The 15,924-nt window shown below is 42.0% G+C and overlaps 1 protein-coding gene across 2 annotated transcripts in view; it reads right to left on the bottom strand.

Moving 5' to 3' along the window:
* Positions 1 to 15,924, bottom strand: part of KIF24 (kinesin family member 24) — a 76,622-nt gene that overhangs the window by 12,239 nt on the left and 48,459 nt on the right. For both annotated transcript variants that reach the window (XM_050760737.1, XM_050760738.1), the window contains exons 7-8: positions 6,608 to 6,729; positions 4,724 to 4,829 (exon numbers count right to left, since the gene is read on the bottom strand). In XM_050760737.1, coding sequence (XP_050616694.1) covers positions 4,724 to 4,829; positions 6,608 to 6,729 — 228 coding nt within the window. The remainder of the gene's footprint in view (positions 1 to 4,723; positions 4,830 to 6,607; positions 6,730 to 15,924) is intronic.

The raw sequence follows: 15,924 nt of genomic DNA, 5'->3' as shown, positions 1-15,924 counted from the left end.
AAAGAAGTAAATAATGTGGAGCGGCACAAGGCAGCATATACAGTTGGAAAAAGGAATGAGAAAGAGCTCTATGTACAGCCATGGAGTGATCTCGAGGATGCCATGAAGTGACAAAAGCAAAGTGCAAAACAGTGCTCAGAGTATGTTAGCATTTTTCTAAGAAAAGGGGTGAGTGCAAACATACATAGACAGAAGAAAAATGATTTTACAAGGGGAGGAAGGTAACCAGGTTGAGAGTACAGGGATGGAAACTATACTTCTTTGAATGTGGCTTATTTTACAATTTTTACTTTAAAACCACGTAAATTTTTTTGCTTTTTGTTTGTTTGTTTGTTTAAGAGATGGGGTCTCACTTTGTATCTCAGGCTGGAGTGCAGTAGCACAATCACAGCTCACTGCTGCCTTGAATACCTGGGCTCAAGTGATCCTCTCGCCTCAGCCTCCCAAGTAGCTGGGGTTATAGATGCACACCACCACACCCAGCTAATTTGTAAATGTTTTGTAGAGACGGGGTCTCCCTATGATGCCCAGGCTGGTCTTGAACTCCTGGGCTCAAGTGATCCTCCTTCCTTGGCCTCCCAAAATGCTGGGATTACAGGTGTGAGCCACAGCTCCTGACATAAATGTTTTAAAATAATTACAAAATAAGGTTAAATCAAAATAAATAAGGCAATTCTTAAAACCAAAACCAAACAAATTAACCTAACGCTATGAAACTGGTAGGCTTAAACACACAGAGAAGAATTATTTCAAGTGATTTGACAGCATAATATTATGACTGTACATCCTTAGTGGGATACAACCCAATCAAAAAGAAAATTGCGATAAAAATCTTGAACTGAATTAATCATATTATAAATAATATTATCATTATTTTGAAATATATATATTAAAGTAGAACAAATAAATGTTGTTAGGAACTAAGATTTCTAGCATAGGAGAAAAAAGAGACAAATACACATTTATAGAAATTAAATAAAAACCCTGTAATTTTATTTTTTTAATATTATTATTCATTGGCTTTCTTCAGATGAGGTAAGTTTATTTTCTGAGTCAGGGTCTTGCTTTGTTGCCTAGGTTGGAGTGCAGTGGTGCAATCATGGCTCACTGTAGCCTCAACCTCCTGGGCTCAAGCAATCCTCCCACTTCAGCCTCCCAAGTAGCTGTGACTACAGGCGTGTGCCACCACGCCCAGCTAATTTTTAAGTTTTTTGCAGACATGGGGTCTCATTATGTTGCTCAAGCTGGTCTCAAATTCCTGGGCTCAGGTGATCTGTCCACCTTGACCTCCCAAAATGCTGGGATTAGATGTGTGAGCCACTGAGCCTGGCCTGCAATCTTAAACTGATTTATTACTATAAATCCCACATATGTTTTTCTCTTTCAAAACAAAAAATAACACCTTATTTATTAGCTCTGTCCACTGAAAAGGCCCAGAAGCAAGGACTAACGCAGTAGTGATAAGCACCCCTAGCACACAAACTGAAGTCTCTAAATACCATTTCCTTCTCAAAAAAAAAACAAGGCTCGACCGGGTGTGGTGGCTCATGCCTGTAATCCCAGCATTTGGGAGACCAAAGCGGGCAAATCATGAGTTCACGAGTTCAAGACCAGCGTGGCCATCATGGTGAAACCCTGTCTCTACTAAAAATACAAAAAATTAGCTGGTTGTGGTGGCAGGTGCCTGTAATCCCAGCTACTCGGGAGGCTGAGGCAGGAGAATTGCTTGAACCTAGCAGGCAGAGGTTGCAGTGAGCCAAGATCGTGCCACTGCACTCCAGCCTGGGCAACAATGTGAGACTCCATCTGAAAAAAAAAAAAAAAAAAAAAAAAAAAAAAAGAAAAGAAAAGAAAGAAGGAAAGAAAGAAAAAGAAACCAAGACTCATTGAAGAAACGGCTGATTCAAGGTCTGGGGAGGGAAATGTATAAAATGAGCCTAGAACATAGGCTCTTATATCAGAAAGTCAGGACGCTATCAAGAACGAGTAGAGTTGTGCCAAAAAGACACAGGAACATTCTTAAAAGAGCTCCTATTGGCTAAATATGTTGAATTTAAGCAGCAAAAAAATATATAATGATTTCAATGAGTTCATAATAATACAAAAAAGGTAAACAACAACAACAAAACAAACTCATGTTATGTTTAGGTAACATGACCACCAACTCATTCTGAAAAGTGGTGAATAAATTAAAGAATCATCTTGCTTCCACTACAAACTATATGTCAGGATAATCAGATAGCTGAGGGAAAATTCTTTTCAGCTAATACATACAGAACGAATATTAGAATTAGAATATCATCATTCTGGAACACTTAATGAAATAATAGATATAGATGAGATTCTTCAATGGCTGACAAAATTCTTAGATTAAAAACAGCTGAATGTCCTTAACAGAGGCTAAGGGGGAAAAAAGTAAAAATAAATAAAATAAAAAATAAAGGCTGAAAGGAAACTTTATGATAGAGGAATTAGGCTGACAACACTTGAATCTCTTTTCAATCTTAAAATCACAAAGAGAGACAACCAGATAGTCTCTATCTCCTAATGTATTGCTATAAAAAATCTAAGAACTACCTATGAATTGTTTTTGCCAAAAAATACACAACCTAAATCTGATCACATCTGTAATTCAGGACTGTCCCAACAGAAATACATGAGCCACAAATGCAAACCACATATGTAATTCTAAATTTCTAATAGTCGTATCTTTTTTTAAAAAAGAAAAAGAGGCCGGGCGCGGTGGCTCATGCCTGTAATCTCAGCACTTTGGGAGGCTGAGGCAGGCGGATCACAAGGTCAGAAGATTGAGACCATCATGGCTAACACGGTGAAACTCCGTCTCTACTAAAAAAAAAAAAATACAAAAAATTAGCCGGGTGTGGTGGCGGGCGCCTGTAGTCCCAACTACTCGGGAGGCTGAGGCAGGAGAATGGCGTGAACCCAGGAGGTGGAGCTTGCAGTGAGCCGAGATTGCGCCACCGCACTCCAGCCTTGGCAGCAGAGCAAGACTGCGTCTCAAAAAAAAAAAAAAAGAAAAGAAAAAGAAACAAATTAATGTTAATTATATATTTTATTTAACTCAGTATATCCAAAATATTATTTCAGCATGCAGTCAGTATGAAAAAAATAAATGAGATATTCTACAAGCTTTTTTGGTAATCAAAATCTAGTGTGTATTTTACATTTAGAGCATATCTTAATTTAGACCATCCACATTTCAAGTGCTCAGTTGCCACATGTGGCTGGTGGCTACCATAGTGAACAATACGGCTATAGAGTCTAGCCACCTGACAGGAAACATAAAGGATAATGAGTAACATGTTAAACATCAACACAAGGATGCAGGTGGCCAAGTACAGAATGTGGTAAATCTTACTGGACAAGTGACCCAGTTTTCTTCAACCAATACACTGATATAGAAAAAATGAAAGAGGGAGTAAGAACTCACATAGGATTTTATTTGCATCTTGATTTGAACAAGTTAACTATAAAAAGACATTTATGGAACAATTAGAGGAATTATAATACTTACCGGATAATAAAGAATTACTTCTTTAGGTATGATAATGTCATTACGGCTACATTAAAAAGTAAGAGTATCTCTTTGAGATATATTAAAAAAATTTTTTTTTTTGAGATGGAGTCTTGCTCTGTTGTTGCCCAGGCTGGAGTGCAGTGGCATGATCTCGGCTCACTGCAACCTCCACCTCCTGGGTTCAAGAGATTTTCCTGCCACAGCCTCCCAAATGGCTGGGGTTGTAAGAGCCTGCCACCATGCCCAACTAATTTTTGGTATTTTTAGTAGAGACAAGGTTTCACCATGTTGGCCAGGCTGATCTACCTGAAGTGATCCACCCTCCTCAGCCTCCGAAAGTGTTGGGATTACAGGTGTAAGCCACCGTGCCCAGCCAAGATATATATACAGTATTTATGGAATAAATGACATGATGACTAGGATTTTCTTTCTTTTTTTTTTTTTTTTGAGACTGAGTCCCACTCTGTCTCATTGCACCAGGCTGGGGTGCAATGGCACAATCTCGGCTCACTGCAACCTCCGCCTCCTGGGTTCAAGCGATTCTCTTGCCTCAGCCTCCTGGGTAGCTGGGATTACAGGCGCCCGGCACCATGCCCAGCTAACTTTTGTATTTTTAGTAGAGACAGAGTTTCACCATGTTGGCTAGTCTCGTCTCGAACTCCTGACCTCAAGTTATCCACCTGCCTCGGCCTCCCAAAGTGCTGGGATTATAGGTGTGAGCCACCGCGCCCAGCTGGACTTTCTTTAAAACAATCTAACTCGGGGAGGGAAGGGGTTGATTAGATTTTTCATATGTTGGTAACTGTTGAATCTGACAGGTATATGGGAGATCATTATACTATTTGTTCTACTTTTCTATGTTTGAAAAATTAATATAATTTTAAAGCTTGGGGAAAGAGAGAAAGCTTAACAGAGTTAACCGTTCAGCAACTGCAGAAATACCTCTGTTCCTAATTGGCATGTATTGACCAGGGGAAAAGAAGACAAGGAGAGAAGAAAATAGTTGCCTAGAATTGTGAGAGTCTGTCTGGTCAGCCCTCCGTCTCCAACCCTGGCATTCCATTATCACATAAGAACAGGGCAGTTGCTTTCCTGATTCCACCCTACATTCATCCACTCTGCCTATATGTAATGGGCAAAGTCTTTCAAGAAGGATTTTTAGATTAAAGATTTTGAACAACTTACAGCCAGGAGACTCTGATTTATTTCAGCACCTTCCATCTTTGTCTGTCTATCTGAGTCCCTTGCATCTGCTGCTCTTTCACTGCCAGCCAAGTCAATAAAAGAGATCCTAGAAAAAAGACACAGGAGGAGTGACTTCTGTTAAGCTTTATTTTTGTATCAGTCAGCATTCTGTGACCTCTGGAAAAAATTAATATTGGCCCATCCTTGGGAAAGAAAAGACATTACTGAGCTGGGTATGGTGGCTCACACCTATAAACCCAGCTACTTGGGAGGCTGAGGTGGAGGACTGCTTGAGGCCAGGAGTTCTAGACCAGCCTGAGCAACACAGCAAGACCCCATCTCTTAAAAAATTTAAAAAACTGGCCGGGCGTGGCGGCTCACGCCTGTAATCCCAGCATTTTGGGAGGCTGAGGCGGGTGGATCACGAGGCCAAGAGATCAAGACCATCCTGGCCAACATGGTGAAACCCCATCTCTACTAAAAATACAAAAATTAGCTGGGCGTGGTGGTGCATGCCTGTAGTCCCAGCCACTAGGGAGGCTGAGGCAGGAGAATCACTTGAACCTGAGAGGCTGAGGTTGCAATGAGCCAAGATCGCGCCACTGCACTCCAGCCTCGCGACAGAGTGAGACTCCTTCTCAAGAAAAAAAAAATTGTAAAAATTAGCTGGTAGGCTGAGTACTTGGGACTACAGGTGTGGACCACCACACCCAGCTATTTTTTTTTTTTTAAGAGACGGGGTGGATATGAAGGCAATCTGGCTGTGACATCTGTCACCCCATTGATCAAACTACTAGGCTCAAGAGATCCTCTCACTTTTCCCTCCCAAAGTGCTGAGATTACAGGTGTCAGCCACCATCAGCTTACCAGTTAATTTTTACAATTTTTTTTTTTTTGAGACGGAGCCCCACTCTGTTGCCAGGCTCTTGAGTCTAGGCGTTCAAGACCAGCCTGGGCAAAATAGAGAGACCCTGTTTCAACCCTGGAGATCGATGGGGTGACAGATGTCGCAGCCAGATCGCCCTCACATCCATCCTGTCTCTTAAAAAAAAAAAATAGCTAGGTGTGGTGGTCCACACCTGTAGTCCCAGCTACACAGGAGGCTGAGGCATGAGGACTGCTTAAGCCCAGCGAAACCCTACCTTACATACAAACAAACAAACATGACTGTCAGCTTTCCAAGAGTATCACAAGATTCTGATCTGTCAGTTGATGCTGGTACTGTCCACTCAAACATGTCTATTGGTTTTATTTATGAGAAAGTATGACTAAAATTAATAAAACATTCTTCCCAAAAGGCTAAATGACCACAATGCTAATCACTTAAGTAACCACTTAGGTAATTACATAGAAAACTTTTGTGGACAGCAATCCAGCAAAAAAAAAAAAAAAAAAAAAAAAAAAAAAAAAAGAAAAGAAAAGAAAAGAAAAGAAAAACACTCATTACTCAGAGATGAAATAGGCTCATCCATCAGCGTGGCAGATTATTTGCTAGGAGAGCACCAGAGAAGCAATGAATGTATCCAATTGTCTTATGGCTTCTTTCGAGAAGAATGGATTAATCTTCTCTTCCCACCTTTTTTGGCATCTAAGCTCTCTAAGATGCATTCCCTACTGTTTCTCTGCTGAAACTGTGTTTCATGTTACAAGCAATCAATGTCCCTTTTAATAACTTAGGGTTGACCAACAATAGGTCATTACTTCATGGTTAATCAACTGATGACACGTTAGTACAATGATTTATTTCAGGGCTAACAACTCTACTCTGTATCCCTGCAATGAAGAACTCCATGGTGGCAGGGTATCCTATTGTTGAGAAAACATACTTCAAAGTCACATTAAAGGGAAGGCAGACAATGTAACTCCCTGATATTTCCAGCTTACCTGCCAAATGTCCTCTTGGCTGAATCTTTGATCTGAATTTGGATGATGGCATGGGAGCGGGAAGAGTCTGCATTAACTCCAGTGGCCCCAGTGCTGCGCTCCTTGCTGCCCTTTAAGATCACCTGAAAATAAAATCCATAGGATGACTTCCCCAAGGAGTAAACAAAACCCTCTGGCTGCTAAGAATTGACTAAGAGCAGTACAGCAGACATACAATTGTGTCAGTGCACTGCAGTTTCTTCTGTCCAGGTGGAAAACCGCTCAAACACTAAATTATACCTAGTAAGTACCCAATGACAATGAAAACAATGTGAAATACTAATCTTGTGGGAGAACGTTCCATAGCTCAAGAGCTAATTTACTTCTTGATCTCATACACTCTTTTTAGTATCTTTGATGGATTTAGCCTAACTAAAATCCCCAGGGCATAACTTGGCTCCAAAGCAGGGTCTCATAATACCCATCTATCTTAGTAACTGAGGCAAAGGACATAAATGTGCATTATAGAATGACTAATCACATCCACCTGTTCTACCAGGATGCAGTAATAAAGGAGGCCAGGTCCGATGTAGAAATATGGAAGTGATGAGTTACTGTGATTACCATGAGCCCATGATTTCCCTTGAGACTAATCCTCACTCACCCTAGACTGGGAGTAAAGACTAACAGGAGTCCTTCTAGCCATAATGGAATGGGGCAGGGGATGTGAAGTCTCAGGATTGGCCTGCAGCCACTGAAAACACAGTCATTTAAGAACATGCTGCCCTTATTTTGGACAGGGGTATGAGTGTTAGTTACTGAGAATGAAAAAGGCAAAACAAATTTTTTTTGAAATAGGGGCTTGCTCTGTCACCCAGGCTGGAGTGCAGTGGTGTGATCATAGCTCACTGCAGCCATGACCTCCTGGGTTTGAGAGGTACTCCTGGCTCAGCCTCCTGAGTAGCTGGAATTATAGGTGTGCACCACCACACCTGGCTAATTTTTAAAATTTTTTGTAGAGATATGGTCTTACTATGTTGCCCAGGATGGTCTTGAACTCCTGAGCTCCAACAGTCCTCTCTCCTTAGTCCCTCAAAGTGGTAGGATTACGGGCATGAGCCACTGTACCCGGCCACAAGAAACTTTAAAAACATTACTTGGGCCCGGCACGGTGGCTCACGCCTGTAATCCCAGCTTCTCAGAAGACTGAGGCAGGAGGATCACTCGAGTCCAGAAGGTTGAGGCTGCAGTGAGCCGTGATTACAGAGCAAGACCCTGTCTCAAATAAATAAATAAATAAAAATTTTAAAATAAAAATTTAAAACTATATTCACCTTTAAAGCCAGTAAAAGAAAAGGGGGTAGCAGTGGACAATACATTTTTTCTTTTTTTTTTTTTTAATAAAAAATCAGATGGGGTCTCACTATGCTGCCCAGGCTGATCTTGAAGTCCTGGGCTCAAGCAATCCTCCCACCTCGGCCTCCCAAAATGTTGGGATTACAGGTGTGATATATTTCAATGAAATTTTAGAGTGTGGAAAGATAATGAAGGGATGATAATTGCCAGCAATGAAGTTATAAAGTAAGTAAGTAGGAAAGGGGGGAGTCAGTCTATCAACCCATTAGGACCCCTAAGAGGGGCTCAGACTCTGGAAGCACCAGGTAATACTGGGATAAGGCAAAGATACACAGAGTCAGTGATCAGAGCAGTAAAGCCCTCGGTGAAACATTCCCCATTCATCCCCACCCTGTGCAGGAGGCAGAAGGTATAGTCTCCAGAAAATGGGAACCAGAGACCAAAAAGGACTAAGCACCAGGCACAGTGTGGGGCAGAGTCAAGTGAAAGAACTTAAACAAGGATTAAGTAAAAGCAACACACCAGCGTTCCCCAACATTAGTCCTCAGCCAGAATTCTCTGGAGAAACCCTCACTTCCAAGCCCTACATATGTTTACATTTTGGGGACTTCCCTGGCAAAACCAATTAACTTTCAACCTATAGTGAAGCTTAATGATCAACAAGCACACCTCTGACACACAAACTTTGTGACTGTTATTTTTTTAATGCCTCATACATACACGTGAATAGAAAGCCAAAGCCACCAGCATGAAAACACCAAACCAAAAGAGGGAATAGAAAAAGCACTTGGAAATTTAAAATATGATAAAGTAAAAACTGCATTTTATTTATTTATTTATTTTTTGAGACGGAGTCTCGCTCTGTCGCCCAGGCTGGAGTGCAGTGGCGCGATCTCAGCTCACTGCAAGCTCCGCCTCCTGGATTCACGCCATTCTCCTGCCTCAGCCTCCCGAGTAGCTGGGACTACAGGCGCCCGCCACTGCGCCCGGCTAATTTTTTGTATTTTTTTTTTTTAGTAGAGATGGGGTTTCACCGTGGTCTCGATCTCCTGACCTTGTGATCCGCCCGCCTCGGCCTCCCAAAGTGCTGGGATTACAGGCGTGAGCCACCGCGAAAAACTGCATTTTAAAAGGTAGTAAGATACAGGCTGGGCATGGTGGCTCATGCCTTTAATCCCAACACTTTGGGAGGCTGAGGCAGGAGGATCACTTGAGCTCAGGAATTCAAGACCAGCCTGGGCAAACAGTGAGACCCCCATCTCTACAAAAATTAGCTGAGCGTGGTGGTGCACACCTGTAGTCCCAGACAGGAGGCTGAGGCAGTAAGCTGCACTCCAGCCTAGGGGACAAAAATCTCATCTCTTAAAAATAATCACCTACTCTCAGGTTCAGGGGGAAAAATAAATTAATTAAATAAAATAAAAGGTTGTAAGTTTTTTTTTTTTTTTGGAGTTGTAAGTTAAGGATATGTCCCAGAAAGTAAAACATAAACAAGATCTGCACTCCCATGTCTGTTGCAGCACTGTGCACAACAGCCAAGATTTGGAAGCAACCTAGTGTCCATCAAGTGATGAATGGATAAAGAAAATGTGGTGCTCGTACACAATGGAGTACCTATTCAGCCATGAAAAAGAATGAGAGCCTGTCATTTGCAACAACATGGACGGAACAGGAGATCATTATGTTAAGTGAAATAAGCCAGGCACAGAAAGACAAACATCACATGTTCTCATGTGTGTGATCTAAAAAATCAAAGAAATTGAACTCATGGACATAGATACTAGAAGGATGGTTACCACAGGGGCTGGGAAGGGTAGTGGGGATGTGGGGGTAGTTAATAGGTACACACAAAAAAGAAATAATGAATAAGACCTACTATTTGACAATACAACAGGATGATTATAGTCAACAATATTTTATAGGCTGGGCATGGTAGCTCACACCCATAATCCAGCACTTTGGGAGGCTAACGCGGGTGGATCACTTTAGTGCAGGTGTTTGAGATCAGCCTGGCCTACAGGGTGAAACCCCATCTCTACTAAAAATAAAAAAATTAGCCAGGCATGGTGGCACACACCTGTAATCCCAGCTACTCAGAAGGCTGAGGCAAGAGAATTGCTTGAACCCAGGAGGCGGAGGTTGCAGAGAGCTGAGATCACACCATTGCACTCCAGCCTGGGCGACAGAGCAAATAAAGAATAAGAGCCGGGTGTGGTGGGTCACACCTGTAATCCTAGCACTTTGGGAGGCCGAGGCGGGCGGATCACTTGAGGTCAGGAGTTCGAATAAGCCTGGCCAACATGGTGAAACCCTGTCTCTACTAAAAACACAAAAATTACCCGGGTGTTGTGGTGCATGCCTGTAATCCCAGCTACTTGGGAGGCTGAGGCAGTAGAATTGCTTGAACCCAGGAGGCGGAGGTTGCAGTGAGCTGAGATCACGCCATTGCATTCCAGCCTTGGGGGGGAAAAAAAGAATAATAAAGTTCTATTTCATTTTTTCTCAATCTCTCACCATTTTAATTTATATCATATTGAACATAGTCACAGTTTCCAAATTAAGAATCCAAAAGTAGACAGAGCCAAACTTCAACAATAAGATACAAAATATCTTAACAAGTAGCAGTTGCTTTTTAGAAATTTAATTAACTAAAAATATTTTTTCCATGATCTAAGCAATAGTATGTTTCTAAAGATTATCTGTATGTGAGATATAAAATCAAAATTCAGAATCATACTTAAATACACCAATTTTGTAAAAAGTTTGCTAAAAATTTAAAGAGACAATATAATGAATCCTTTTGTAAAGAGAAGAATCTGCTAATTTATAAAGCTAGATCATCAACTATACGGATACCACCTTTATGCTAATGAAATCATGGGAGTTACAGTGGTAATCTCTTATACTGGATATGGCAAGTGCTGAGAAAAAAGCACTGCTAACTAAGCTCAGACGCTGGGTAAGACACTTAAGGCCAGCACTGTGACCAAACCATCCAGTTTAAATGCACCTTTTGGCCCTGGCTTCTCCCTGTCCCTTTCACTTCATGTTTACACAGGATGGGATGCAATGCTGATGGATCATCAGATTGGTATTGTTCCTTTTTCAAACTTTTTTTCCTCATTAGGAAAGACAAACAATGTGGAAAACTTGGAAAATATAGGAAGAGGATAAAGAAGAAAATATCTATCTCTCATAATTCCAGTGATTATAAAATTCTGGTGTATTTCCTTTTAGAGTTTTAGATTTCTTACAGCTTTTTTTTTTTTTTTTTTTTTTTTTTTTGGTCATTTACAAATCCTATGAAAAGACAGGGGAGGTCTTAAACCTTTACATTTGTAAAAGCAATATGTCTGACTAATAAGGAAAGGAACACAGAGAAGCTAAGTGACTTATACAAGGTCACATAGGTAGAATATGGTCAGGCCAGGAATAGAAGGCAGATATCCTCTTCTACATGTGAGTAATGATGTTACTAATAATGCTAGTCCAATGAGACCCAGTGAGAACTCAGAGAGGCCTCAAGGCCATACTTCGCAAGGAAATGTGGATATGAACAGGAAATGCAAAGGGTGGCCCTGTGGTTCTTCCTCAAGAGTGTCAAAAAAGATTGGCTTCTGAGACTGTGTTACAGACTTTTGAACTTGGGTTTTCACTGCATCTTGTACACCATAATGTACTGGGTATCTCTAAGTGCATCTCAGAGACCTAACATGTTGAGATGCCCTTTCCTGGTTAAATATATTTTAGAGAAGGCATGAGGAATTTCTGGTCCTTGGTCCAATTTTTTCCAATAACAGCCTGCTATAGTCATGCCTTCCAGAAACTATGTAACAATGCACCTGAGCTATGAAGAGTAAAAATGAGGCAGTCTGTGAATATCAAAGTCATCACATTTTTGTAAATGCCATATACAACTGAAGTATAGCAGTTAAAATGGTGAAATCTGGAGTCAGGTTGCCAGGGTTCACATGCCAGCTCTACCATGTGGTTGTGTAGACTACTGCAAATCACTTAACTTTTAAGGGTCTCAGTTTCTTATCTATAAAATGGGAATTATGGCCGGGCACAGTGGCTCACACCTATACTCCCAGCACTCCAGGAGGCCGAGAAGGACAGATCACCTGAGGTCAGGACTTTCACACCAGCCTTGCCAACACGGCGAAACCCCATCTCTATTAAAAATACAAAAATTGGCTGGGCACAGTGGCTCACATCTGTAATCCCAGCACTTTGGGAGGCTGAGGTGGGTGGATCACCTGAGGTCAGGAGTTCGAGACCAGCCTGGCCAACCTGGTGAAACCCCATGTCTACTAAAAATACAAAAATATTAGGTGTGATGGCATGCGCCTGTAACCCCAGTTACTCGGGAGGCTGAGGCAGGATAATCACTTGAACCCAGGAGGCGGGGGTTGCAGTGAGTTGATATCACACCACTGCACTCCCACCTGGGCTACAAAGGGAGACTCTATCTCAAAAACAAACAAACAAATATTAGCCAGGCATGGTGGCCTGCGCCTGTAATCTCAGCTACTTGGGAGGCTGAGGCAGGAGAATAGCTTCAACTCAGAAGGCGGAGGTTGCAGTGAGCCAAGATCACGCCACTGCACTCCAGCCTGGGCCACAGAGCTAGACTCTGTCTCAAAAATAAAATAAAATAGAATAGAATAGGAATTACCTAGGTTATTAAGGCTAAAAAAAAAGATAATACATAACTAAAGCGCTTAGTACCACAACTGGCACATGGCAACTTCTCAATAAACATTAATTTTTGAAAAGATACTAAAGGGGCCGGGCACAGTAGCTCATGCCTGTAATCCCAGCACTTAGGGAGGCTGAGGCAGGTGGATCACCTGAGGTCGGGCGTTAGAGACCAACATGGTAAAACTCCATCTCTACTAAAAATACAAAAATTAGCCAGGTGTGGGTAGTGGGCACCTATAATCCCAGCTACTCAGGAGGCTGAGGCAGGAGAATCCCTTGAACCTGGGAGGCAGAGGTTGCGGTGAGTCCAGATCATGTCACTGCACTCCAGCCTGGACAAGAGAGCAAAATTTCGTCTCAAAAACAAAACAGAAAGAAAAGACACTAAAGAACTAACATCTTTGTTTAAACTTCTAAAACTTAAACTATTTCTTTTTTTCATAAATGTGAAACAATCAGAGTTTCATGGAAAAATATAGCTTTAGAGATCAACATGAAATATCATGGGCTCCCCAGTGCAAACCAAAAAAAAAAAAAAAAAGAAAAGGAAGGAAGCAGATAAGAGAAAGAAAGAATCTATTTGGGGGAAATGCAAGTCTAGGAGGTGAGCAAAATTAATGCAATCACCTTTAAAACTACTAGGCCCCCTTTTCCTCTCACTGCCTCCTCCTTCTCAAACTCCTTCCCTAACTAAACTCTGTTGGGCAAGTTTCTAAATCTAAGTTCTCTAGAGAGAACATATATGAATAGTAAAATGGGAATCTGCTACAATAGGAAGTAATGAAAACTGGGCCTGGTGTGGTGGCTCACACCTGTAATCCCAGCACTTTGGGAGGCTGAGGTAGAGGATCACTTGAGCCCAGAAGTTCAAGACCAATCTGGGCAACATCTACAAAAATTTTTTAAAAAAATTAGCCAGGTGTGGCCGGGCGCGGTGGCTCAAGCCTGTAATCCCAGCACTTTGGGAGGCCGAGACGGGCGGATCACGAGGTCAGGAGATCGAAACCATCCTGGCTAACACGGTGAAACCCCGTCTCTATTAAGAAATACAAAAAACTAGCCGGGCGAGGTGGCGGGCGCCTGTAGTCCCAGCTACTCGGGAGGCTGAGGCCGGAGAATGGCGTGAACCCGGGAGGCGGAGCTTGCAGTGAGCTGAGATCCGGCCACTGCACTCCAGCCTGGGCGACAGAGCGAGACTCCGTCTCAAAAAAAAAAAAAAAAAAAAAAAAAAAAAAAAAAAAATTAGCCAGGTGTGGTGGTGCACACCTGTGGTCCTAGCTACTCAGAAGGCTGAAGTGGGAGGATCGTTTGAGCCCAGGAGGTTGAGGCTCCAGTGAGCCGTGATTGCACCACTGCACTCCTGCCTATGTGACAGAGTGAGACTCTGTCTCAAAAAACACAAAAAAAAACAAACAAACAAACAAAACTGTAGCGGTGCTGGGAAACATCATTCAGGGACTTAATAAGAATAATACATGTGGAAAGTTGAGCCAGTATCATACTATAAATTTTATGTATGTTATCTTACTTCCTTCTCCCCATCATCCAACCCAATCATCTATCAATATCTATATGTTTCACGCTCAGACAGGTAAAGGATATGCTCAGGGATACATGGCGCTGTAACTGACTGCCCATTACAGCCAAGGCAATGATAAAACATGAAACAAGTTTATCAAAATTCCTAGGAATGAATACTTCTGACTATATAAAATGGGTATAGGAATGACTTAAAAAAACAATGAATCTCTAAAACTGAAAAAATGCCCATTGTCTGACAAAATCTCGATTCCAAATCTGGGAAATGTGATGAATCAGTGAGTCTTCTGTAAAGGCAGGAAGTTCTGGGGCCTGCGTTGGCAAGAAATCAAATACACTTGGAAGGAGAAACTTCCTGGAGGAAGGACAATCCCATGTGAATAATGAAGCTACCAGTTGTGCAGGCAGGCCATGCCTGAGTAATCCTGAGGGTGACTTGAGAGGGTAACACTCCAAGATGACACTTGAGGGTGACACTTGAGCAAACACATGGGTGATACCTGAGCGAGTATGAACAGTGACACCTGAGAGTAATGTGACACCTGAGTTAGCAAGTGCTGTTGTTTCAAGTCAATAAATGTTTATTTATGAGGATAACTGTGTCAGGTATCCATAAATTATATAAACTTTCCACCTTGATCTCAGCTGGCTTCCTCCTTGTACAACCCCATATGTACTGCAGACTGAGGGTATCAATGGCGATAATATGTTGACTAACAAGGAACTTTTTTTCTGCTTTTCTTAGGAACCATACTTTAGAATAGAACAGTGCCATAAACTCTTCAGGATGGAGGGGTTGACTCAACACCAGACTGCCAGCATTTACGGCCTAAAGGCAATGAAGAGTCTTCTTCCTAGTGTTTGCTTCTTTCCCCTTTAATTGGTCTAATTTTCAGTGACAAAGGAATCCTGAGGACCAGACTCACCTGATACTCCTGGCCAAATGTGGGACCGGCTGGAGGTAGGGGCAAGAGGACCACAGGGAACAGAGTATGAGAAACAATTTCCTTAGGACTCCACAGCAGAGGAAGCTCTGGGGAGAATGGTCACAGCTCTGGGGCAGCCCTTCAGCATGTCCCACACACTTTCGTTCTGTGCCTACCTTTGCAATCACTAGAAAGAGGCTCTTAGGTGACCCTCTAAAACAGACACACTTGGGCGCTATGCTCAGGTTTTGGATCCCAGGACCCAGGAATCTAATAACGCAAATGTGAAGTCTCATCCCTTAAGCAAAATTTACCTAAAGTATTTGTTTCAGGAAAAAGAAACTTATAAAAAGATCTATACCAATGATGGGCCACTATGCCACTGCACACACCCAAGTCCCAAGTATTAATTTTGAAAAAGCAACAACAAAATTTTCCACAAACCCTGTTATTTGAAGATTAAACAGTCCTTTAAACACCTAATTTTAAGCAAATGATAACAGAAGACATTGTTATCAATGTATGAATTAATTCAGTCAGTGTCTTTTCTCTTCTCTTCTTTTTTTTCTTGAGACGGAGTCTCACTCTGTTGCCGGGGCTGGAGTGCAGTGGCGTGATCTCTGGTCACTGCAACCTCCGCCTTCCAGGCTCAAGTAATTCTCCTGCCTCAGCCTCCCAAGTAGCTGGGATTACAGGCACCCACCACCACACCCAGCTCATTTTCGTATTTTTAGTAGAGGTGGGGTTTCACCATGTTGGCCAGGCTGGTTTCAAACTCCTGACCTCAAATGATCTTCCAGCCTCAGCCTCCCA

This window comes from Macaca thibetana, chromosome 15 (genome assembly GCF_024542745.1).
Source record: "Macaca thibetana thibetana isolate TM-01 chromosome 15, ASM2454274v1, whole genome shotgun sequence".
Lineage (NCBI taxonomy): Eukaryota > Metazoa > Chordata > Mammalia > Primates > Cercopithecidae > Macaca > Macaca thibetana.
The sequence above is the reverse complement of the archived record's forward strand: the minus strand, read 5'-3'. Positions and strand labels throughout refer to the sequence as shown.